General features: G+C 46.0%; 1 protein-coding gene across 2 annotated transcripts in view; it reads right to left on the bottom strand.

Moving 5' to 3' along the window:
- Positions 1-27161, bottom strand: part of zc3h3 (zinc finger CCCH-type containing 3) — a 95655-nt gene that overhangs the window by 14822 nt on the left and 53672 nt on the right. For both annotated transcript variants that reach the window (XM_070554349.1, XM_070554350.1), the window contains exons 5-9: positions 14502-14665; positions 6208-6259; positions 5425-5580; positions 4885-4954; positions 1895-2026 (exon numbers count right to left, since the gene is read on the bottom strand). In XM_070554349.1, coding sequence (XP_070410450.1) covers positions 1895-2026; positions 4885-4954; positions 5425-5580; positions 6208-6259; positions 14502-14665 — 574 coding nt within the window. The remainder of the gene's footprint in view (positions 1-1894; positions 2027-4884; positions 4955-5424; positions 5581-6207; positions 6260-14501; positions 14666-27161) is intronic.

Genomic DNA, 27161 nt, shown 5'->3' with positions numbered 1-27161 from the left:
AGAATACCTTGTCCGGGTCAGGGATGAGGTCCAGTCTCAAGAGGAGGAGTGAAGTATCTTGGAGTTTTGTTCACGAGTGAGGGAAAGACAGAGCGTGAGGTCGATAGGCGGACTGGTGCTGCATCTGCAGTGATCAGGGCTTTGTACTGGTCTGTTGTCGTGAAGAGAGATCGGAGCCGGAAGGCAAAGCTCTCGATTTACCAGTCGATCTACGTTCCTACCCTCACCTATGGTCACGAGCTTTGGGTAGTGACAGAAAGAACGAGATCGCGGATACAAGTGGCCGAAATTAGTTTTCTCCGCAGGGTGTCTGGGCTCTTCCTTAGAGGATGAGAAGCTCTGTCATTTGGGAGGGGCTCGGAGTAGACCCGCTGCTCCTCCACATCGAGAGGAGCCAGTTGAGGTGGCCCGGGCATCTGGTCAGGATATCTGCTGGATGCCTCCCTGGTGAGGTTTTCCGGGCACATCCAGCTGGGAGGAGACCCAAGGGAAGACCCAGGACATGCTGGAGGGACTATGTCTCTCGGCTGGCCAGGGAACACCTTGGGATTCCCCCGGAGGAGCTGGTCCAAGAAGCTGGGGAGAGGGAAGTCTCAGCGTTTCGGCTTAGGTTGCTGCCCCATGACCCAACCCTGGATAAGCGGCTGAAGACGGATGAATGGATGGCATCACTGATCAACTCTGGATGCCTTAAATGTGCTTTATGGACAAACTGACTTGGCTAAAGTAAAGGTCGACTCCTCAGCTTTCATAAGTTGGATCTTTTCCCACAATGGAAATTGTGGGACGTTAAAGTAAAGTCCGTTTTTGTGTCACTTGGTGAAGTTTTCAAAAGTTTTAGAAAAATATTTTGTGAAGGAAATGATTGGATTTTCGTTTGCAACTAATGCAGAGCTGCCAACTCTCCTGCAATGACCGTGACACACACATCTGACTGTTCACGCTCTCAAGCCACACCTCCAATCTCCCACGCAAAGAAAGCAATAGTCCCCCAACACCCCCACCTCACCCCCACACACCCCAAAGCCAACAGTCCCCCACTGAAATATCGCAAATGTTGGCAGCCCTGCTAATGAACCTTTGGAGTCAGCCATATTCAAGATGGCTGCCACAGAAACTTTACCAAACACACTCCACAACATGCACATGGATGTGTGAGTGGGTGAATGGCTGACTGTAGTTTAACTCATTCACTGCCAGCCGTTTCCTGATCGCTAAAGCCATTCGCTGCCAGCGTTTCTCACCGTTTTGACTGTTTTTTAAGAGTGACAGAACGTTGCACGCTAGGATGATGTCGACACCAAAACAACCAAAACAAAGCGGAGACTCACCTCTTACATCAGGAAGAATCTGCGCGTTTCGAGCGTTATCCGTTCTTTCATAATCCGTTGTTGAACTGTGATCGGCAGAAGCTTTTCCGGTTCGTGCCTCACTTTTTTTACAGGAGCGGCCCAAAACGATCTCCTAACACATGGATGTTCTGCTTCCTGATCACGTGACGTGTGACGTACGCAGATGAAGATCGGCTTTGGAGCTGACATGTTTGTTCTCACGGTGCGGGGGCTCGTCTGACGCCCAAACAGTAAAATAATGCAAATGATGACTTTAGTCGTCATTGGCAGTGAATGAGTTAATGTGCTTTGTAGGACTTGGATAATGCAAGAATAAAGTGCTGCTCAAATGCAGACCTTTCATCATTTACCAAAAATAGCCGGAAGTGAAATGTGTACACACCCCGAATGTCAACAGATCCCAGCAGATCATTTGTATGGCATGAACGATCACCACTAGCTCATTGTGAACACACACACTGGTTCAGAGACCTCCAAAGTCATCTTCAGATCCCAGATCCTGTTCAGCTTCAAAACAAACAAACACCTCTGGTGTGTGTTACCTTCTCTCCCTCTGGACAGTAGCCTCTGACAAAGTCCCGACACACTTCCGCTTTGTGAGAGACGTAAACGTGGCTGTAGGGACACTCGCTATTGTTACAGATTCCCTTCAGGAAGTACAAACACACCGGCATCTGCAAGACACACAGGAAATCACAGGTGAGCCATCTGAACCAAAGGCGAGAGGACGACGGTGAGCATCTTCTGACACTAAAGTGTTTGACTCAGAGAGGTGGGCGGCAGCCATCAGTTAAAAGGTGCTTTATGAGGATGAGATTACACCACTCTGTAAACATACATGTTGTTCTGAAACGAGACCAACGTCCGGTTCTGTGCGGATGAGTCCCACGAGCCCAGCGATCTGTCACACTGAGCAGCTAAATTACCTTAATTGCAGCTGACAGGAGCAGCGGGAAAGTGTGTGTGTGTGTGTGTGTGTGTGTGCACGCATGTAGAGATGTACTGTTTGACACGGAGGGCTGAGCCTGCTGGAGGCCACTCTAAATATACCTCTGAGGGAGCAGGGTGAGGAAAGATGGTGTGTGTGTGTGTGTGTGTGTGTGTGGGGGGGGGGGGGGGGGGGGGCAGACGTGGAATAGGCTCCTCCCCCTCCCTGAGATGGGATCTGTTCTAATTAACTGCTACAGAAATATTTATCCAGGCTGCAGCTCGTCCAGCTCTCATGATGTGTTTATGTGCTCTGGATGTGTGTGCAGACCAGGGCCAGAGTGGATGGTTGTGGGCGAGTGTGTGTGTGTGTGTGTGTGTGAGACCTGTGTGTATTTGGTTTCAAAGTATTTGTGGCAGTCCAGAAAGAGGGCAGGACTCAGGGTCTGGGCTTGCATAACTACACTTGTATAACCCCCCCCCCCCCCCCCCCCCCCACCACCACCACCACCACCACCACACACACACACCTTAAGGGCCCTACATGAAACAAGAGAGGATGCATCCTCGGAGGGTGGGGCCAGAGGTTTGGAGGATGCAAACGGACAGCTGGGCTCTCAGCACCAACAGGCAGTGGGGTGACAGCGAACACAGGTGCATTGTGGGAGTGTGTGTGAGCAGGGTGAGGCAGATGGGCACCTGTTCTACGCCTGTGTGTCCAGACTAGGATTCCCTTCTGATGAGGCTAAATGATCTGAGTTTCTACACGGATCCGTTCTTCTCAGTCCTGGTCACTTGTAAGACCAGCGTCTTAAAACATGCAAACTCTTAGCCAACAGAACCTCCTTCAGCAGAAAACCACTCCTTGTTCTCTGAACCTGATGGTCCCGTAGCTCTGCTGTTGTGTTTGGATCCTAGTCCTGTTTAATGACCCACTTTGGTCCAAACTCCAGACGGTCCCACATTAGAACCCACTACTCCGGTATCCACTACTCCTGGTGGACGCATCACCACAGAATCCCTCAGAGAAGAGGTGTTCTTCAGCAAACGTGCAAAACTCGCCGCTCAGTCTTTTTCTAAGTCTTCTGCTGTGAACTTTCACCTTAAGTCTACTAACTGAGGCCAGTAGACGAGATGGAAGCCAGTGTTTCCCCTAGGAATTTTTCCGGCTGTGGCACAGTTCTGGTGCTGAGAATATCACTAATGCAGATCAAAGGAGATCCACAGATGAATGCACCTCTTATTTATTATTTGGAGACTACATTTACTGCAGCTGGCAGACGCAGAGATTTTTTCTATTGATACACGAATTTACAGAATAATTTTAAATGTTAATATGGGAAGACTGCAGGAGGGAGCGGTGAAATACACGGGGTGCCCAGCAAAAACAAGAAACTACGAGTCTGATGAAACCCGCTGGTTTTCCATCAGGCAGTCACGGGGCAGCTCCAACGACCCAGTGGCTGTGCTGGGTCAGTTATGGAGCTCAGCCCGGTACCGGCTCGGCCGCGAACGAGCCGAGGCGACATCGTGCTCTGCTTAAGAAGAAGCGTTATTTTCCCGCTTCAGAAGAAGCATCCAACGTGTTTTTACGCTTTCTCCGAGACATGTCACGTCGCTAGGTTGTTAGCGCCACACGCTAACACGTCAATAGTGCAGCGTAGCCTGCTGGAGGTTTTAAGGGTTCAGATGAAAACACCCGACCTCTCAGGCTGCTCACACATTGATCTTAAGTTGTTGCTGTTGCGCTCACGCCGTAATACAGTATAAGATGCTGTTAAAGTTTTATTCATTTTACATGAATAAGTGATGCTTAGCCTGGTGGGGGGAGGAAACCCTGTCAAGATCGTCAACACTCGTTTATCTTAATGCTACTGAAACATGTAAACCACAAAGCATTATATCCACTGCTACCTTTCTAATTTTAAACTCAGTAACTTATGCTGTAACTTCACCTTGGCCTGCCTGCTCCTCCTTGCTGCCGCCGGCTGTGATCACAAGAGACAACATAGTAGTTCCCGCTGCTTCTTTGGGAAACGGCGCCAAAAACAAAAAACAAAAAAAAAAAAAACTTTGGATCTTGCAGGCGTGGCGGTGGGATTTCAGCCGTGTATGTATGCCTATGTTTCAGCCGCCTATGTACGAAAAACCTGGAAGCCATGTTTTGGTTGTTTCTCTGAGCGTTGACCTCTGACCTCGGGGTGTATCTCCAGCAGGTCCACTCCTGAGATGATTAGCAGCCATCTTAGACATTTACTTGTACATAACCTTTGTCTCGTTAGAATGATGGACTCATAGTTTAGACATAACCTTTGACCCCCCCCCCAACATCCTGCTGTAGACACTGGAACATGGTTGTGATGGAGGGCGTTCACAGACAACCTGCCTTGGTTTTTCTTCCCAAAAACGCTTTAATTAACCATCAGCTCCAGTCTCCCTCACTCCGTCTTCTCCGCGGTAACAGGAGTCGTGCCAAGATCCCAAACACGATCCACGACGTCCGTATCCAATGGTGTGTCATCTTATACCTTCCAGGCGCACCAAAGCCTGGCCTTTGCCATGAAAACCCATAAAACACTAAGATGTCCATCAGCGTATACCTTACCTTCTCCTTGGCAACCTTATGGGAGAATGGGCAGGTGCCATCGGCCTGTCTGCACGTTCCCCTCAGAAACCTGAAGAAGAAGAAACCCAAAAACATGTTCTGATATTTCAGCCCAGAAAGAAAGAAACACACACACACACACCCTCCAGATCTTGCTACGATTTCAGAGAAACCAGAAAATGATTCATCATGAATGCCTGCTGCTGCTTTCACACCCCTTCTGCAGGTCTGGGTTCTGCCTCTAAAAGATTCAAGTCCTGCAGGAACGTTTTTCACACAAAATGTAGGTTTTGAGACAGACTAGGACAAAGTTTCAAATAAAGCTTCACTTATTTTTATAAAGGCTAATTATCAAACGGAAACAAAAGTAAGAATCAATCTGGAGGATTTATATGATCGAGCCTCCTTTCAGCTCAAATTGTTTAAGTCTTTTTTATATTTGATACTTTAATGGGTTTTATTCAGCTTCATATGTAGACACACATTGCTACTGATGCTGTTCTTCCTTTGTGGTTCGGATGACTGTATTTTGTGTGCTACCTGGTGCAGACGGCCACTTTGTCCGGGTCGTGTACGAAGGGACAGCTTGTGCCACGGTTACATTTGCCAAAGCGGTTGTAATACATGCAGTACTGCTTCTGCTGCTTCTTCTGGCGAGCATGCCTGATGATGGCAATGCTCCGCTGCACGGCACGGCTGCAGACAAACCACCGATATCCACAATAAATGACCAGTAGGAGGCAACTAGAGAAGAGAATCTCTGCAGGACAGAGTCGGCTTCAGCTCTGACCCACATGTGTGTTTCTGGGTAAAGGTGTTCACCATATACTAATTTTAAAGGATTACTTTTACAGTCCTTAGCCGAGGCGATGAAAGGCACTTAATACTGGGGGTGGGGGGGTGGGGGGTGGGGGGGGGAGGATCAAATGCAAACATCTTGGCTGGATTTGATTTCATGAAGCTACTGTGATTTAAACAGAACCAGGATGACCTACATACATAACTGATGATTATGATAATAATAATAATAATAATAATGCTAATACTAATAATGATAATAATAATGATGATAATAATAATAATAATGATAATAATGATAATAATAATAACAATAATAATAATAATAAGAATGATGATAATGATGATAATAATGATAATAATGATAATAATAATAATAATGACAATGACAATAATAATGGCAATGATAATGATGATAATAATACTATTAATAGTAGTAATAATAATAATAATAAAAACTTTAGGAGATTATATGAGCAGAATTAGGACGTTATGTGAGATAAAGTGAATAAAAAGCGGTGTTACCTGGCAATGTGACGACTCAAAGCTGGAGACGTTTGTGGGCTGGAGGACCTCCCTGAAGAAGGCAACAAGTGAGATGCTTTTATTTTATTCAGGACAACTTCATCATCTACTTTAAAACCACACTCTTCTTATAAATGGACTAAAAATATTGAGAACCAAAGTGGCCCTGGAGCTGCGGGTTGCGAACCTCTGCTCTGGATAATAGTATTCAACAATAAATATCATATTTTATATTTGTTTGTTTATTGAACTGATGAACTGAAGTCTGAAAAATCAGCATGATTAGTAATTTACAACTTGACACATTAGTGCAGGTGAATAAACTCCTCCAAACTTATCTATGCTGTGAAATGTTAGGTTAATATTACAAGTACAAAGTTCAGCATGATGATTAAGATGCTTGTGTGTGTTTAAAAATGTCAAAAATAACTTCAATCTCCTCTTCTTATTATAGTTGAAACTAAATCACTTTACATGCATTAGGTAGAAAAAAACTTGTGTACTTGTCTTTATATGTTTAAGTGGACAAATGTTTACTTTTACCTGTGCTGTGTGGACATTTTACTGGTCCACACAACGCTAAGCACCCTTAAACTTGGTTTTAGAGGTTTGGTGTGTGTTTGCGTGTGTGTGTGTGTGCATGTGTGTGTGTGTGCGCACGCACATGCATGCTTGCGTGTGTGTGTGTGTGTGTGTGTGTGTGTACAGACAGATGCAATAAGATCTTGATATGCAACAGGTTATTTATAATGCGGTGGTTTGGGACTTGGGTGCCAAGGTGAATCGTGACGTCTAATTCGGAGTCTGAGCACATAATAAACACGGATCTGGTCCACGCTGAAACACCGGACAGGTGTGAGTGAGGGCTGGTGGGTGTTATTAGAAGGGTGGAGAAACAGGCTAAGAGGCTTGAGCAGAGAATCTTAATCAAACCTCTAAATTTGGAACTTTTACGGCTCTCGGGGCCCTTGCTCCATCTCAAGATGTGAAATCACAACTCCCACTGGAAAGTAACCCGAGGCGCATTTCTGGAGGATGCAGAAACATGGTGAAGGAGTGTGTTGAGATGCCGGTCACGGGTTTACCAGAACACAGCTCTTCAATTTCACCTGAAGGTTTAGTTGCACTGGAACGTGTAAAAGAGAAGGAGGTGGAGGCAGATCCGGGCTTTAATCTGCACCATCTACTTCTCCAGGACCTCCCCCTCGCCACTCTGACAGATGACAACTTTATTATTTCAGATGGCAAATCCAGCCTGCGCTGGATGGAGCTGCAGCCACAAACATGAATAAACACCACTGTATTGGCTCAGACTGGAGCCCGCCGGTGAAAACAGCGTTAGGCCCCAAACTCTAACGGGCTGTAACAGCAACTGAAATGTGTCCAGAGTTGGAATAAGTAGGATTCAGCCGACACATCGGACCAATATTTACCATTTCTTGTGTAGCGTGATGTGTGATGCATATCGGCATCAACTAACGTCTTCATTTCAGCTGATTTACAGTCAGACACATCCGCGGATATCCAGGCAGGAAGTCTCAGAAGTGAGGGGTTTGTTGCTAAGATGCTGCTGCTAAAAGGTTTCATAACTATTAATAAAATGCTAAAAAGACTAAATGCACTTTAGATGTTGCTTTTGTGTTTTCAGCACCATTTCTATTTATCTTTCATGTATTTGATTTTTGGGCATCTGGTCAGGTTGCCTCCTGGATGCCTCCCTGGTGAGGTTTTCTGGGCACGTCCAACCGGGAGGAGACCTAAAGGAAGACCCAGGACACGGTGGAGGGACTATGTCTCTCACCTGGCCAGGGAACACCCTGGGATTCCCCCGGAGGAGCTGGCCCAAGTGGCTGGGGAGAGGGAAGTCTGGGCCTCTCGCCTTAGGCTGCTGCCCCCGCGACCCGACTCCGGATAAGAGGATGAAAATGGATGGATGGACGTTTGATTTTTATATTTATATACTAAAGTTGATTTTATTTGACTTTAATGCATTTTTACCTGCCAAATACATTCTCTAAAACATTGTTGACATTTCCTTTTACTCACCTGTTTGGTATATATAAAGGTGTGGTTAACTCTCTAGAGTAAATCAGCGCCTTACGGGTCATTACCAAAAAAGGCTACGATGCTCAGTTCTGAGATGCAGAAGTTTGCAGGTGGGCTGAAAACTGCAGGATTACTCATTATTATTATTGATATGCACACACCTCGCTTCTGATTGGCTAACACAACGCATTCAACCATGTAGCAAAGTCACCATCACCCAGACAATCTCCGCTCTCTCTCCTGTGGGTGGGCACGTGCCAAGATGGGTGAGGCCATGAATGCAAATTAACAGTGTGACATCATACTAATACCATAAAAATGGTAAAATAAATAAATAAATGACCAGTATTTGTATAGCACATTCTAGGGTTCTACAGCCCCCCAAAGCGCACAGTCATTTATTCACCGACACACATTCACACGCTGGTGATGGTGAGCTACAATATAGCTACAGCTGCCTTAGTGTATGGGAGCAATGGTCGGAAGCAATGCTGCCGTACACCGACGCCACCAGTCCCTCCGACCACCACCAGAAGGCGAGGCGGGTCAAGTGTCTTGCTCAAAGACACAACAGCTGTGACAAACTGATTGGGACTTGATCCCACAACCTACCGGTTAGGAGACATAGGGTGTTTCTCAATATCAAGGAACCTTGCCTTGATGTCTTGGCCCCGCCTCGGTTGCCTAGGAGATACGTCATCAGGAGCCACCAAGACGTGTTCCAATGTTCATGTTCTACCGAGGCGTGTGTTCTTCGTTTGTTAGCCGTTTAGCTAGCTGAGCGAGGATACATGGGAGGTGTCTTGTAGCCTAGCCTTGGTCAAAAATTACCCACAATACACCGTGGTATTTTCTAAAGGACGGCGGATCAGAAGCCGGCAGCTACTTCGGGGACCATTTTCAAGTTTAAAAGTAAGTAGGGCTGCGCAATTAATCGAATTTTAATCCCAATTACGAACTGAGTTTTGAACGATTATAAAAACAAAACAAGCTGATTATTTTCTCCTCCCACTTGCGCTACCCTGAGTTGCTAATGAAGAGCTCCTCCCACAGTGTTGCCAACTTAGCGACTTTGACGTTATTTCTAACAACTTTTCAGGCCCCTTCTTGACTTTTTAAAGCTTAAAAGTACCTAGTGAACACCTCAGAAACATCTCTGGTAACCCTTAGCTACTTTCTGTATAACTGTCGCTGACATTTCCTGCAGGTTAGCTAAACACTCCCCCTGCGGTCCAGACTGTTCTTCAGGACATTAGGAAAGGGAATGATGTAGTGATGTGTCGGTCGCTACAGAAACGGCTCTCAGAGCCGGCTCCATGTTGGATTAACCAGAGTGAGCGACACACACCGTACCTGCGGGCTCCTGAGCCGCAAAAAACAGCTAAATGTGCGCGTGCGGCGCCCTAAACACACGTGCAGCTTGCCCCTGATTGCTGTGAGACTGGGTTGGGGGGTGGGGGGTGCAGCTGTGGTTGGGACAATTATTACATTAACTGATGGACCTGTAAATAAATAGTTTATAAATAAGGTAGAAATAGATAGAAATAAGTTCCTCATGCTGATAAATAATATCTAATCTCTCTGAGGACACAGTGCTAGTGCACTCTCCTACAGTACCTTGACACGACTAAATACATATGCAACATTTTGTGAACATCAATTTATTTGCGTTTATTTGTTATAAATGCCACTGTATAATTCTTGCTGTCAGCATTTGCAAGATATTGGTATTTGGGTCTGTACTGGTTAGACTTAAATGAGTTAAACCAAGGTCTATAGCCCATGGGTCATAAACTATGAGCTATAAGTATATTGGTCTTTTTATACTGGGAATCAGGAGTTATTTTAGTGATCATCTTGTTCTTATTTATTTTTGTCCTGGTTGTGCCCTGAGCAATTTTATGACAGAATAAAACCAAATAAAATCAACATTAATTGAAAAATCGTCTTAAATAATAGAGATCTCACTTTCAGTCACAATAACCGTGATTATAATTTTTGCCATAATCGAGCAGCCCTAAAAGTAAGTCAGCTAATTTAAAATGTTTTATTTGGATCCAAAGAAGTTATCTACGGTTGGTTAGTAGCTTAGTAGTTGCAGCTTCGGTGGCTAGCGGGTAGTAACTCACTTATGTTTTTAATCTAATATACATAAACACAATTTAAAAAGTAAAAGTCTCGTTATATATTTATATTGAAACAAATACATATAAAATATAATGTTATCTCCGTGTCACGTGGCGTTACGTGACCGCCGTGGAAGCCGTGGTCACGTGATGCAAGTCTGTTCCATTTAACCGTTTTCTTTGACCAAGGAAGGATACTGTCCTTGTAAGCAAGGAGCCTTGCCTCGCAAGACATCGCCTCGCAAGACCAGGCGCCTTGACATTGAGAAACACCCATACACTCCTTTGCAAGCGCCGTCCCTACTCCTCTTACAGAAATGTTGCACATTCACTGGTCTTAGTGACATTATGGAACTGCGCTGCTCTGGGTGGCTGCATGTTGGAGTAGCTCTGTTGACTATATGTAAGTTTTGCCTTTTCTTGGACATTTTTTCTTCTAGTTTCTCAAGAAAACCTGTATTTTTTTGGACATTTTACTTTTCTGTTTCTGGTGCTGTGAAGCTTGGAGGATTTTTACTGCAATTTTTTCACTTTTTGAGCATTTGTTATGATGCGTAAGCATCAATCGGGAGCAGCTGATTAACATGGGAAAGGCTGAAATAATACCTCAACTGAAGCCACAAATCCCAAATGAGCTAAAACGCAAGAAGCGTGGGTGCAGAGCGGGAGCAAAACGGAGACAGAGAAAGAGGAAATTCAAACCATCTCTTCCATCGATCATAATGGGCAATGTGAGATCACAGGCCAACAAGATGGAGGAACTCCAAGCCCTTTCAAGGACTCAGCCAGAGTTTCGGCAGTGCAGTGTTATGTGTTTTACTGAGACGTGGCTGCAGGACCATATCCCCAATTCCAGCACCTCTCTGCCAGGATTCCTGACTGTACTAGCAGACAGAGATCTGAAGAGGAGCGGGAAAAGAAAAGGAGGTGGAGTGGCAGTGCTTGTCAACAACAGATGGTGCCATCCAGGTCATGTTTCAGTTAAACATCACCTCTGCAGCCCAGATGTTGAACTCTTGGCAGTAAGTTGTCACCCATATTATTTGCCAAGAGAGTTCACCAGTGTTGTCTTGGCTACCGTTTATACCACCAGCCATTGCTGAAAATGCATGTGATGCCATCAGTTCCGTTGTCACTAAGCTACAAACCCAGCACCCCAATGCTTTTGTGGCTAAATCTGGTGATGTCAAGCATGCCTCGCTCTCTGCTACACTACCAACATTTCACATTTCAACAGTTTGTCAGCTGCCCCACCAGAGAAAACAAGACATTGGATTTGTGTTATGCAAATGTAAAGAATGCATACATGTCCAAAACAAGACCTCCTCTGGGACAATCAGATCTCAATCTTGTTTTTCTCTGCTCAGAATAAAAACCACTTGTTCAGAGGCAACCTGTGACAAGAAGAACTGTGAGAAAATGGTCACAGGATGCTGAAGAAGCCCTGCAGAGTTGTTTTGATACCACAGATTGGATGACTCTCTGCCAAGGATATGAAGAGGACATCAATGCCATGACTGGATGTGTCACTAATTATATAAACTTCTGTGTGGACAACATCATACCCACCAGAACAGTGAGATGCTTCGCTAATAACAAACCCTGGATCACCAGTGAACTGAAGAATCTGTTAATGACAAAAAAGGAGCCTTCAAGGAGGTAGACAGGGAATTATTGAGGAGTATACAGAAGCAACTGAAGATCAAGATCAGAGACAGCAAGGAGGCATACAGGAAGAAGCTGGATAACAAACTACAGAGGAACAATATCCGAGATGTCTGGTCAGGGATGAAGAAGATCACAGGCTTCAAGCAGAGGAAGGATTGCACAGATGGCAACCTGGACACAGCCAATGAACTGAACAAGTTCTTCAATAGGTTCAGTTCAGGAACAAACCCAGCATCCTCCTCGCCTGTCCCCAGCCAATCAGACATCCCATCCTCCTCTGATCCAACATTTTCCTGTCACAAGCCAGCTCTTTTGTCCTCTAACCCAGTCATGGGCTCTTCTGGTTCTATAAATCTGTCTTCAACCAAGTCAGGAGACGCTGCTGCCCCATTTACCTCCACCTCCCACCTATCTGTCTCTAGAAGTCAAGTGAAGAGGCAGCTGGAGAGACTGAACAGGAACAAGGCTGCAGGTCCAGATGGTGTCAGCCCCAGGGTACTGAAGACCTGTGCAGAGCAGCTCTGTGGGATTCTGCAGCACCTCTTCAACCTCAGCCTGGCCCAGGAGAAGGTTCCAGTCCTGTGGAAGACATCCTGCCTTGTTCCAGTTCCAAAGAAAACTCGCCCATCAGTCAATGACGACTACAGACCGGTTGCCCTTACATCCCACATCATGAAGTTCCTGGAGAGATTCCTGTTGGTCCACCTGAATAAGCAAACTAGGACATATCAGGACCCGCTGCTGTTTGCTTATCGCCATGGAGTTGGAGTTGAAGATGCCATCATCCAGCTGCTTCAACCAACCCACTGTCATCTGGACAAAGCAGGCAGCACTGTGAGGGTCATGTTCTTTGATTTCTCCAGTGCATTTAACACAAACCAGCCAAATGTAGTTTGCCAGAAACTCCAAAAGACACAGGTGGGGGCCTCAACTATCGCCTGGATTAAAGACTACCTGATAAAAAGACCACAGTTTGTGAGGCTGAAGAACTGCACATCAAACCAGGCGATCAGTAACATTGGAGCACCACAGGGGACTGTACTCTCACCATTCCTTTTCACCATGTACACCTCAGACTTCCATTACAAATCAGAGACCTGTCATCTACAGAAATACTCAGATGACTCTGCAGTTGTCGGGTGTATCAGAGATGGACAGGAAACTGAGTACAGAGCTGGTGGAGCGCTTTGTGGCATGGTGTGGAAACAATCATCTGACCTTGAACGTGAACAAAACAAAGGAGATGATTTTAGACTTCAGAAGAAACAGGGTGGAGTCGAACACTGTTTCCATCATGGGAGAAGAAGTGGAGGTGGTTGAGGAATACAAATACCTTGGAGTTCACCTGGACAACAGACTGGACTGGAGAAAGAACAGCCAAGCCGTTTACAAGAAGGGACACAGCAGACTGCACTTCTTGAGGACGCTTAGGTCCTTCAATGTCTGTAGCAAGATGCTGCAGATCTTCTACAAGTCTGTTGTTGAGAGTGTGATCTCTTCAGCCATCGTCTGTTGGGGTAGCAGCATCAGAAGCAGGGACCTGAAAAGGCTCAACAGCCTAATAAAAAAGGATGGTTCTGTTCTGGGGACGACTGTGGAACCGCTGGAGGAGATAATGCAAAGAAGGATTCTCCAGAGAATCACGAACATTATGGACAACCCTGAGCATTCTCTTCACAAGACTGTCCGACAACAGAAGAGTGTCTTCAGTCAGAGGCTTTTTCAGTTTGGCTGCAACACTGACCGCTACTGGAGATCCTTCCTGCCAACAGCCATTGTAATATACAACACCTCTTTGATGACTTGATTATTATTATTATTCTGAGCTACTACAGCAATCCTCTGGGATTAATAAAGTATTTTTGAATTGAATTGAATTGAATTACATGTAAATACGGTGGAAAACATCTAGATTTTGCCCGTGAAAATGGCGGCAATATCGTCATCAGAAAAAGCCACAGCGGCCCATCTTTAGTGATTTAACGAAGGGAGCTCAACGCCAGCCTGACACAGCAGGTAGGTTATAGATGTGTTTACTCAGATTCACTTGAAACAAAAGCTTTATGTTCAGACCTACAGTTGTAGTTGTTCAACCAACTGCAACAAGGTGTTGCTGTGGTTTGATTTCCTCTTTTTCACTCAGAAAGCGTTTAATTGGTGAGAATCGATACCTCCCTCTGTGGTTATTTACCTTCTAGAACACAGATTATCTGCTGCAGGTATCGACAGCTCCACCCCTTTAACAACTCGTTATCTAGCAGCGACTTTCTGATTGGGAGGCGTAACATATTGTCCAGGTCTGGGTCGGCTCTGCGCTTCACACACATGTAGCTGTGTTCTTCTAAAACACTTGGGCTGTCCTGGATTTGCCCCCAGAACCAGTGATTAGGGCCCATCTGGAACCTGATGGGACCAAACTTCCACCACTTTTCTGTAAGCGTGGGACGCACTGACCTGTTCGGTTGATCGACATGTTCGCCGTCCTGGTGCGGGACAGTTTATTAGCAGACACTCGGTACAGGGAGCCTCGGATCCAGCACATCCCACTTCCCGCCCAGCGCTGGGACGACGGTGGGTGTCTGTCGTCGGGGGCTCGGAGCCGGCTCTGAAGGAAGCTCCTGAGAGAAACATGGGAAAAGGGAAGAGGGCAGACTTGAAGTCAGAGGCTTTTGTCAGATTTAAGGTAATTCGGTTTGTGTAAAACTGAGAATGGTTTTTTTCCCCTTCAGAGTCGGAATATCATCTACTCATCCCTCTTTTAATTCAACACCTCTTTCAGCCCCCAGACTCTTCCTCTACATCTCCCCTCTTCACTTTATGTTTCCCATCCTGTAGTCACCCCCTCCTCTTCCTCCCATGTCACAGCACTCTGTTAAATTGCTCCTCTAATGGAAAGGACGGCAGTGTGGAAATGGAGAGAATTGAAAAGAGGAGAGGAGGAAATCAATGAGATAATAGGCAGGGCAGGGGGCCAGAGCAGCGAGGTTGGCCCCTACAGTGGAGTGTAGAGACCACACACACACACACACACACACACACACACACACACACACACACACACACACACACACACAGAGAGCATCCAGGAGTCGCTCTGTGGGCGGCTGTACATGCAGGGCTGCCGTGTGTGGGGGCTGCTGGGTGCTGGTGCTGGGGGGTACAGGGGTTATGGCGATAAATTGCGCTGTCCTGTCACTTCTATTTGGGGTGGATTGGGGCTGGTGTGCAGGGCGCTGCTGGAGGTAATTTGCTGCCGTATTTCAGATGGGCTGGAAATGGGTTTAGAGCGAGAGTTCATGCCTCCCATTACGGAGAAAAGAGAGGGTTACCCCAAACGCACGCCGTGCACAAAACAACCCATGCTTTACACGTCGGGAGCTACTGCACTGCTGCAAACAAGAGAACAACAGAGCGAATATCAACTACCCGCCGTGTACACGGCCCACCTGAGTGCAGGCCATAACTCAGCAGCAAAGACATTCGGTTTTCACTGATGCAAGATCAGTGGCTGCCCTACACGGGGCAACGGCAGCCAGGGGAGCTGTAATGGGGGGCTAATGTTGGAGCACTGACTGCCACCCAGGGAGACTTAAACAAGGACTGGGCCGCCCCCAGAACCACAATGGAGGTTAATGGAGATATGACATGAGCGGTTAACACAGACAGCAGTTAACCCTGACACCGAGCTGCAGCCGGGGGAGTGGCTGGTGATGACCGGGGGTGTTACCGCTCAGTTGGTTATTCACTGAATTTTAACCCCAGTGTGACTGAACTACTAATCTCACACACGCTTCTGGTCACCACAGCTGTAGTGTGTGGTCTGTTAACACCCTCAGCTCGTTACTGCCACCGGGGTGGGATATCAGCATCGTCTATCATCATCAGACATGATTGCCATGAATCTGTGGTGACACAAATACTGTGTTTCCACCAAGGGGCCATTTTGGTCTCAATTTTATGACGACAACAAGGAAGTGGCAAAAACTGCAGTTCCACCCTCATCCACTAGGGGCTGGAACCAAAACGGAGTTATAGACTCCCATGTTAAAAAAGGCAATTTCACAGCAGAAATAAACATTCCATTCCATTTTATTTATAAAGCACATTTCTACACGGCTGAGGCCGACCAAAGCGCTGTACAGTAAAATCACATAAAAATCTACACACGGGAAGAAGTAATAAAAAGTAGTACAGTAACTACTATAAAAACAATAAAAATAAAACAAAAACATTGTAAAATGCCAGCTACGCTGAAGTAAAAGCTAAGGAATAAAAGCCCTCAGGCATGATTTAAAATCACAGAGGGGGGGAGGGGGGTCCAGAGACGAGGTGTACAGATTGCCAACGCTCGTTCTCCTCGCGCCCTCACCTGATCACTTGGGACCTGTAACAGGCGGCGGTCTGCTGATCAAAGAACTCGACCAGGTACGTAAATCTGAACCAGCTGAGTCAAGTACAGAGGCGCATAGATATAGAGTGACCTAAAAACAAGAAGTAAAATTTTAAACTGGATGCGGTAGCGCACCAGGAGCCAGTGCAGCTGGTCCAGAACAGGAGTAATGTGCTCCCTCTGTCTGGTGTCCGTCAAAAGGCGGGCCGCTGCGTTCTGCATCAGCTGTAGGCGCACAACCGAGGAAGATGTGGCTCCATAAAAAAGGGAATTTGCACCATCCAATCGAGAGATCACAAATGCATGGATCCCTGTGTGCAGGTCACGTCTAGTCAGGATGGACTTCATCTTTATGTTTATTTATTTAGCAGACGCTTTTATCCAAAGCGACGTACAATTTATAACCTATAGGGCATGCTGTGATCTGTGGGGGAAACCGGAGTACCCGGAGGAAACCCACGCATGCATGGGGAGAACACGCAACTCCACGCAGAAAGGCCGCAGCCGAGTTTCGAACCTGCGACCTTCGTGCTGCGAGGCAACAGTGCTAACAACTGCGCCACCATGCAACCCTTTAAAGAAACAAGTTAACAGCCTGGCTCAAAAACCATTTTAGGTTTAATAGACCTAGTTTACTTTCATGACAACTCAGAGGGGTTGAATTTTTTTAACTCTTCTGTTTACGTGGAATTAAATGCTTAAAATCCTGAATGATTAATGAGCATCAGAAACACGTCAGAGCTAGCGCGGGAAGCTAGCTCCGTGGAAAGGCCTCAGCCTCACGTTAATAGGTGTAGATAGACTAAGGGTCCAATTATTGTCCTCCAATAAAATAGTTAGCCTCCAGATGTACATTAGTATGTCAGTGTTCCTTATGCTGCATAGTTCTGAACGCGACTTTCATTGGCTGTTTTTAGTGTTTGAAGGTTACAATAACAGCTTCCTGCCTTTGTGTGTTTACCTGTAACCTTATTTTTAGTTTATTTATTGTAAGCGTCTGTGCTGCTGTAGCAAGTGAATTTCTCCTCTGTGGGATCAATAAAGTCTATTCTATTTTATTCTATTCTTACTTTGACAACATCAAAAATCCCTGAAAACATTCAACATCGTCTTGCATTTCGCTCTTACAAAGTTTTGATCCTAACCTCCATTACAGCATCTCATTTTAGCTGCAAACTTTTGTTGGACGCCTAACCTGGTCCTACAGGTGAAGATTTACCTCCTATGCTATTGGCCAACAGGTCAAACCTGTTTTCCCATGTGCAGCTTGAACAAATCGCGGTGCAGCGTGCTGTTGATGCGTCAAATAGCTAATGACATTCAGAAATCAATCTCAATGATCTTAAATGGTGAATCGCTGCACATCAGGTACCTCTTACATTCGGTTAGAACAGGTCCAGCCTGAGGCTGCAGGGGGACCCACAATATAACTGCTGCACACTTTGCAATATCAATGCTCATAACGTTAATATCGTGCAGCTCTAGTCCATGATATTAATAACGTCACAACAATTGGTAGAAAATACAAAATGATTCATCATAACATATGTCTGATAATAGTTTTAAGTGTTTAAGGGCACTCCTCCAGGGGGGTGCCCCCTCCAGGGGTGCTATACTGTATGTTGTAGATGTTTCTATGGTTTTTATAAGGGTGAAACCTATAAAAAAGCAGAAAGAAACTCTTGTGGATTTTTCAGGACATTTTGGAAACTCCCCCATGACCCTAACCCTAACCCAGATTCTCATCAGCAGTAGATTACAGGGTTTCTGCAGAACCCCAACAAGGGTAGGGGCCTTCCTTAAAGAGCAAGTTGCCCCCAAATCTACTTTTTTGTTGATAAACTATATAAATGAGTGTCTAATCGTTCCGTAGACACCATCAACATATAAATATTGGACAATGGGTTTCCATAGACTCCAATAACAGTTTTTGAGGACAAATGGGAGGTGGCCACCACCGCCATTTTGACCGTGTCACAGGTTCCGTCAACCCCAGACAATTCCACAAAAGGGAAGAGAGGTGGAGCTGAAGGTGGGGCTGTAAGGCTGGGATCAACTGACGACACCCAGTCGAACTAGCTACAAGCTAACCTGAAGCTAACCCAAAGCTAACGCGGAGGTGGGAGCTAAGCTAACGGAGGTAGCAACCTAGCTACAACCGGAGTTAACTGTGCACAACACCAGAGCTTCTGAGTCAGAGATACACCGGGCTGACCGTTGGGTAAAGCCGGGTGGAACACAGAGATCTCCGAGAGCTCCACAAGCCGGCAGCCGCACAGCAGTCAAGCGCCGCTGCGATCTGAGATGTGCAGAGCTGCCGCTGGGGAGAACCGGGTGGAAAGGTTTCCATCCCAGAGCTCCACATGCCGGCAGCCCGCGCAGCAGACAGAAGCCGTGATCAGACAGAGGTGTGCCGAGCTGCCGTTGAGGGGAGAACCAGGTGAAAAACAGAGGTCTCCCGAGAGCTCCACAAGCCGATAGTCGGAACCCAGCTCCACCAACATTTTATATTTCAACCCATTTTCTAAAGTGTGGCTTTTCTAAAAGGGTGGCTTGCCAACTCCGGGTCAGGGGAGAGGTCCTACCTCAAGAGGAGGAGTTTAAGTATCTCGGGGTCTTGTTCACGAGTGAGGGTAGGAGGGATCAGGAGATCGACAGGCGGATTGGTTCAGCGTCTGCAGTGATGCGGACGCTGAGCCGATCTGTCGTGTGGAAGAGGGAGCTGAGCCAGAAAGCCAGGCTCTCGATTTACCGGTCGATCTACGTCCCAATCCTCACCTATGGTCATGAGCTTTGGGTAATGACCGAAAGAACGAGATTGCGGATACAAGCGGCCAAAATGAGTTTCCTCCGTAGGGTGGCCGGGCTCAACCTTACCCCGGCTTTCCACAGGAGTCGTCAGCAGCACGTCATAGCTGCTGATAGGAACCGCCGTGGTCAACAGAACCTTTTCCACCGGAGCCGTCAGCAGCGCGAGTCGGCCGCGTCTCAGGAGCAGCATGTCGCGGCCTTTACGCGCCGGTTCTATTTTCTACACGCGACGCCTCTGAAACGGGTCAAGTTCGACATTTTTGGGGAAGAAAAGACAGGAAATCGGACGCGGAAATGGAGAGAAGCTCCTGAGATTTTCAGAATAAAGAACGTACTGCCTTCCGGTTGCTTTACTTTTAAAAATGGTTACTAACTGTGCGCCCCGTGAGAAGTTATCACCTAGCTAGCGGTCTCCTTTGTTTTTCAGGTCCGTATTGGCGATTATAAAACGGACAGAACATAAAACACAAACCATGTTGTAGTTTTCTCCTGCTTGTTATTGTGTTTACTGACGAAGTCACTCCCTGGGGAGGTGTTTTGGGCATGTCCTGCCGGCAGGAGGCCCCCAGGTCGACCCAGGACACATTGGAGAGGTTACATCTCCAATCTGGTCCGGGAACGCCTTGGGGTCCTGCCGGAGGAGCTGGTAGAAGTGGCCGGGGAGACGGTCTGGAGCTCCCTAGTTGGGATGCTGCCCCCGCGACCCGGACCCGGATAAGCGGAGGAAGAAGACGACGACCATTTTCTAAAGTGCAGCATTATGTTAAATGCACTGGGTTTACCCTATTACATTTAAATTTCATGGTTAAACAGTACATGTTAAAATCTAAGCTCAGCAGTGACCTAAAATACATAAATATAATTTTACTTACCGAAAAAAATGAAGTGGAGACTCCTTGGACGCGTTATTAGTGCAATTAATGCCACAGCAAGTCATTTTGTCCAACAATTGCACAAAAAATATCCAAAACAGAATACACAAACACAGAGACTCAAGATCCCGGAGCAGTTTCCAAGCCAGACCGAGGCTCTACTGAGGCCTTTCCACGGAGCTAGCTCTGTGGTCACGTGGGTCTGATGCTCATTAATTATACAGAATTTTAGGCTTTTAATACACTTAAACAGAAGAGTGAGAAAAAAATTCACCCCCTCAGAGTTGTCATGAGTGTAAACTAGATCATTTAAACCAAAAACATGTTGTGGTACCAGGCTGTAAACATGTTTATTTCTGCTGTGAAATTGGTATTTTTAACATGGGAGTCAATGAGGATTTGCTCGCTTCTCACACCAGCCCCTAGTGGATGAGGGTGGAACTGCAATTTTTGGTATTTCCGGGATTGCTTCAATTTTTGAGCCGCATTGTGGGGGCTTGGTAGACACGTGCAGTCAATAATTTGACTTACATTAACTAAGATTTAGTTAAAATTTAAATATTCTGCCTAAAACTGTCGGTATTGCGCTGCCGTCAGGTAAAAACTCTGCTCAGCATTTTAATTTAAACCTGCCATCGCTATTGGCTAAGAGGTACACTATGGCATTAGCTGGTACATTATGATGTCACAATGTTGTTGTGAGCCTGTGTATGGGTGCATGTGTTAGCGGCTCCACACTCAAGGTCTGCCAGGCAACAGCATTTGTTGCATTTCTTAAACATGAAGTGGGAGTGGAATAAAACTCTGGTAGGGGGTAACTTGCTCTTTAAAGCTAAAATCCAGACTTTTTCCTCCTTTAAGAAATGATTTATGTTTATTTAGAAATCCGTGACAGTGTTGGCCTTACCTAAACTGGAAAGCCATCTTATCTTTGTGAATCTATGGTCCAGCAACCAGTCATAGTCATAACTTAGTTGAGGGGTGGAAACTACGATCATCTCCTCATGCTATTGGACAACGAACAACATAACGTACCCACTACTCATCTGGGTCCCTCTGCTGAACTGAAGTGAGCCACATTTGGGCCAGAACATCTCAGAGAGTGCGATTTTCTCATTTCCTCAAAACGTGTCGTGATCCATCAGTAACAGGCAGAGTTTAGGATTAAAGGGATATAGTGTAAGCACTGCTGTTTTGTGTTAAAGTATCAACTCGGATTTTGAACATAATATTTAAAATGCAGTGCTGGGATTAAGCAAAGTAATTTTAAATGTTACAAAATACTATTTTAAATGAGTATTTAGTGTTTATGTGATTAAATACAATTACAACACTAGTAACAAGTGTAACGTGAGGAAATATGGGTTTTCTGTCACAATGGTGGTGTTGGACGCAGCTGGGTCATAGCTGGGTCGCTGAGAACTTTCACCCACAGATTAAGACCTGAACGCCAGCGAGTCTGGGAGGAAACCATAACATCTGCCACCTGCAGTCTACCAGAAGATGTGTTTACATGAGTTGTACCCAGACCAAGTCAAAACATAAAGTTTAAACTTCTTTTTCTTGATTTTAATGTTAAAATAACCATTATCATTTTGCTCATTATAAATGTGTTTAATCAAATGAATGACTATTATGCTTTGGGGTAATTATAATGGATTAATGAATCCACACTTAAGTAGATAATGTTGAATGTGTGGTACTGACCTTCACACTCAAGCACACAAACATTCACACACACCCACACACATCTGCCCACAGTAAACTCCAGACACATTTGATGACGCACATGTTTTGCTTTGAGAAGAGAGGTTTTTGGTAAGTTTTCAGTTTTATGGCAGTTCGTGTTGGACAACGGGAGAGAACAGACCTGAAAACCAAAGGGGGGGCAGAGCCTGTTGGCTCGTTCTTCCCCCCTTTCACGCTGTTTCTGCCAAGCCAGGCAGAATAGCTGAATCGCGACTTCTAACGAAGACTCATTACCGAGTCTTTTGATTTCTGAGTGAATTAACTTAAGAAAGCGCATCGATAAAACGCTCTACCATCCACGTGTACCGAGGGCAACTCTGGACCGGTTCCGTTCGACACCTACGTCTCCTGTCAGCCGCCGGTGTCATCTGGATGAACCACAACATCCTCCACGGCCCGGATCCGAAAGAGGGTCCACAAGAGTTCGGTGAGACAGAGCACGGTTTTAGCGTTTAATGCAGTTCTCTGATAAGACCTAAGTTTATCCAAACCATCACTTCACTCAGACACCTGTTTCTTCCTGAAGCAAAATCAGACTCACACACGCATTCATGTCACAACATTCTCAATCTTCATAAATTCACCAGAAGGTCTATTTGAGCAAGAACAGCATATAAACTGTTAAAAGATTGTCCCACAAAGTTGCCAATGTGATTGTTATTTCCTGTTTGTCAATTTTCAAAATCATTAGTTTAATTTGAAGAATTAAAACTTTTAATCCTTCAAACTTGTTTCCTCATTGAACTGAAACACAGACACTCAGATATTATCGGCAGTTTATGGATGAAAACAACCTTTGAGTCTTCTGAACAATATAAAATTTGGTTATTGATTTATTAAAATTAATATTCCGAATTAATACGTAGCATGGTTTCTCTTTCATAAAAGAGCATAAATCCATAACGCTACACAAGTTAAAAGGTCAGTTTTGTTAAGACATCCAGAAGTGCCCAGGATTAAGAGGCCGGCCCATGCGAGGATGCACGGAGGGCCAGAGCCACGACCGAGCCAGCTGACTGCTGGCTACAGGTAATATTACATGTAATATTACTAATCAAGCTTGGTGGCACAATAGTGCAATATTCCCACATCGCCATGGTGCCACAGGGCTGCCAAAAGGCACACCGTGGCAGTAGTACCACTCTTATTTTCCTCCATGGTGTGTCTTTTGAAACCGGCTTTGTAGAGTTCCTCTACTCCTGCACACTGAGAGGAGCTGGCCTTTGCTCAGGATGCCTTCAGGATGCCTTCTAGAAGAGGTGCTTACGGCATGTCCTGGTGACGTGACAGGATGCCACCGTCGACCCACGACTTGCTGGAGGGTTTAAGACTCCATGCTAACCATGCGAGCCTGGGATCTCGTTGGCGGACCCGGACAACCAGGTGAAAACACACAGTTTGTTTTTTCTTACACTGAACTAAGACGTAATCACAACACTTTTGTTTTTGCTCCCATTTTTCATGAGCTGAAGTCAAAGATCTGAAACTTTTTCTACGTGCACAAAAGACCCGTGACTCAAATACTGCTCACAAGTCTGTCTAAACATGTGTTAGTGAGCACTTCTCAGGTAGCCACAGCAGCTCAGGACCTCCCCGTCCTGCATGGGGCGACGGTGGCACAGGAGTTAAGTGTTCACCTCGTAATCGGAAGGTTGCAGGTTCGAGCCCCGCCCAGTCTGTTGCTGTCGTTGTGTCCTTGGGCAAGACACTTAACCCAGCTTCCTGCTGGTGGTGGTCGGAGGGACCGGTGGCGCCAGTGCTCGGCAGCCTCGCCTCTGTCAGTGCGCCCCAGGGCAGCTGTGGCTACATCGTAGCTCATCCCCACCAGTGTGTGAATGGGTGTGTGAATGGATGAATGACTGATTGTGTTGTAAAGCGCCTTGGGGGGTTCCAGGACTCTAGAAGGCGCGATATCAAATACAGACCACTTACCATTTACCATGGTCATCTGAAATAATGTACGATAATGTACGGCCCCCTTTTAGAAGGACCTGCACACAACTCTTGGAAGCTGAAAACATCCCAGTTGTCGCATGGCCAGCATCCTCACCAGACATGTCACCCACTGACCATGCTAGGGGTGCTCTGGATCGGCGTTTACAACAGCCTGTTCCAGTTCCTGCCAACGCCAGCAGCTTCACACAGCTGCTGAAGAGAAGTGGACCACGGGCCACAATCACCAGCCTGATCAACAACGGAGACGCGTTGCCCTGCGTGAGGCAAACGGTGATGACACCAGCTACTGACTGGCCTTCTGGTTCAGCGTAGATCGAAGTGTGAGGGAAGAAAATCAGGTTATGTTGTTTTCTTGAAGTTGTGATATGATGTAAAACTTGTGAACTTTGGTAGTTAAGACTACAAACAAGAAGACTGTTGAAGGTCAAAGCAAAAAAAATAAATTACACTCATCAACAAAAGAACAGTGACAAATACGAAGGAAGGAATGGAGGACGGGTAAGGGCGAAAAGACGCTCCCTAGAGACGAGTGTGTATTGGTGAGGGCAGGTGTGAGTGTGCGTGCACGGCTCTGACCACACGATCCACGGTTAAAGGAGAGAGCGATTCAGCACTACCCGCGCCGTTGATGAATGATCCGACTTTTGTTTTAGTGACAGAAGGAATTTGGAGAGTTGCTCAGAATAATGCTGCCCTTGTCTATTTGTCTGCAACCCTAGCAGTAGTGAGCTCATATTGGGAAACAGTTACCCTTGAAACAAAGCACAGCAAAAAAACAAAAAACTGTCATCGGGCTAATTCTGAACGCTGCTTACAACAGAAACCAAACCCACTCAAACAGGAAGTGGAGTGGAACAAACCACCGGCAGCCAGCGAGGTCACGTGACTACGAGCGACAGGCGAATGACGGATGTGATGACTAACAAGTGAGTGAATGAATGAACGGTGGGATAACAGGGGATATATATGGGAGAGAATGTGGGAAAAGGAGAAGTGAAGAAGAGGGAGCGCGGCTTCGCTTTATTGCTCGGTCTCTTACATCCTGAGCTGATCAATACTGAAGCACTAAAGAAGATGAGCACTCGGACACACACACACACACACACACGAGTGTGTTACTGATTTGGGACCACTTAAAGATGTAAAAATAAAAGAGGCCAGATAAAAAAATCTCTGGAAATTTGATTAAATACGAAACCAAAAACAATAAACACAGGAAGCAAATATTAAGTTAGGGTTGAGAGAGAGAGAGAGAGAGAGAGAGAGAGAGAGAGAGAGAAAGAGAGAGAGAGAGAGAGAGAGAGAGAGAGAGAGAGAGAGAGAGAGAGAGAGAGAGAGTGTGTGTGTGTGTGTGTGTGTGTGTGTGTGTGTGTGTGTGATTTATCATCCAGGGTGCATGCTTTACAGCGTTCTTAATTCAACTCCTGATACAGTTAAATGAGTTAATGTTGAGATTATATCTATTTTCTGGTGGCGGAGCCTGAAATATTGCCGTCGGCTCCAACAGCCCCCTCTTCACAGAGCCACCCATCGGTAAATCACCTGCCGGGGCTCCGCCTCCTTATGGCTAATGGAACAGGATAATAGCATGGCATGCTGTGGAAAGGAAGGCTGACTTCCTGTGGTTCTGAGAAAGTTCTGGGCCTAAATTATTAAATATAAAACTATATTTTAATATAATGACGTAAGATTTATTTCAGAAAGGGCTGCTCAGTGGCACAGTGGCCATCTCTGTTGCCTTGCAGCAAGAAGGTCCTGGGTGCACATCCTGGCCTGGGGTCCTTCTGCCAGGAGTTTACATGTTCTCCCATGCATGTGTGGGTTCTATCTGGGTTCTCCGGCTTCCTCCCACAGTCCAAAAACACAACTGTCAGGTTAATTTGTCCATCTAAATTATCCTAAAGGTGCGAGTGTGTGTGTGCTTGGTTGTTTGTCCTGTGTGTCTCTGTGTTGCCCTGCGATGGTCTGGCAACCTGTCCATGGTGTACCCCGCCTGATTGCCTGTTGGAGATAGGCACCAGCCCCCCACGACCCTGTGTGGACAAACAGGTTTAGGGAGGGATGGATGGATGGGTGGGCGGACGGATTTTTCTGACATTTTCTCGACGGACCATTAGCATGGATAGGCTGGCATTAGCATTAGAGAGGCTAGCCATTAGCATGTCTCAGAGAGTCACTAGTCAGCTAGTGGCCAGCCTAGGCACGCTAAAGGCTAGCCTCTCCAACGCCAACACCAGCCCATCCAGGCTAACACTAGCCTATCCATGATAATAGACAGCAGAGGGAGTGTGTGAACCAGTCAATGACCAGCCGAGGGCTGCTAGTCCCTAGCGTATCTAGTAGTAACGCCGGTAAAGGTGCTATTCCTCAGTAAGCACCGCCAGCCTCTCAGTTACCGGCGCCAGCTTATCATTAATCAGATCAGTAGTTTGCTTCAGAATTTACAAAGCCTCCTGCTGCTGGGCTGTAGTCTTAATTTTGGCCCCCATACCGCGCCATACACAAATTTCCAGAAAACCAGATATCCTCCCACTCCAATCAGGAGAAATCCAGTGATCATGAAGCCGAATATCCACACGTCTTCCGACTTCCTCAGTGGACAGCTGGGAGAGGCATATGATCTTCCATTCCTTCCAGGAATCCAGCATATACCCCGCCGGGTGTGTCCCCTGTGGGCATGTGGAAGCCCCCTGCACCGTTCTCATTGTTGAAAAAATCTTGTCTATCGTGTTGAATGACCAGTTTATCAAATCCATAGTTAAAAATAGGGTTTTTCAGAAGAAATGCAGAGAAGCGCTCTGTGGGCAGACAGGACAAAAAGCCTTGGGGAAAAAGATAAGGGAGCAAAAAGAGAAGCGTCTGTACTCTGCAAGTGCCAGGAATGCATCTTATTTAAAGTTTATATACATTTGAACTAGGGATGCACCGATACCGATACTGCTATCAGAATCGGCACAGATACGACGCCAATACCAGTATCGGTATCAGTAAAAGTTAACCGATACCAGGAACCGATACCAATGCAGTTGCTTGAAAATGGCTTCACTGTAACTGGTCATTTCTGTTCACCTAATATTTTAGTTTTGTGATCATTTCCATTCATATATTTTACTTTTTATCTACCTCACAGTCTTTTCCTGTTGAAAGCAGAGAAGAAAATAAAATCTGTATTCCAAATCATTGCATTTTTTTTGTGCGGTAGAAGTATCGGTATTGGTAATCAGTATCGGCGAGTACTCAGATCCAAGTATCGGTCTGGAAAAAAGTGGTATCGTTGCATCCCTAATTTGAACTTGAATCACCCACTGCTAGTGGCGCAGCAGTACTTTAATACCT

Source organism: Nothobranchius furzeri, chromosome 8 (genome assembly GCF_043380555.1).
Source record: "Nothobranchius furzeri strain GRZ-AD chromosome 8, NfurGRZ-RIMD1, whole genome shotgun sequence".
Classification (NCBI taxonomy): domain Eukaryota; kingdom Metazoa; phylum Chordata; class Actinopteri; order Cyprinodontiformes; family Nothobranchiidae; genus Nothobranchius; species Nothobranchius furzeri.
Note: the sequence above shows the minus strand (reverse complement) of the source record. Positions and strands in the feature narration are given on the sequence as shown.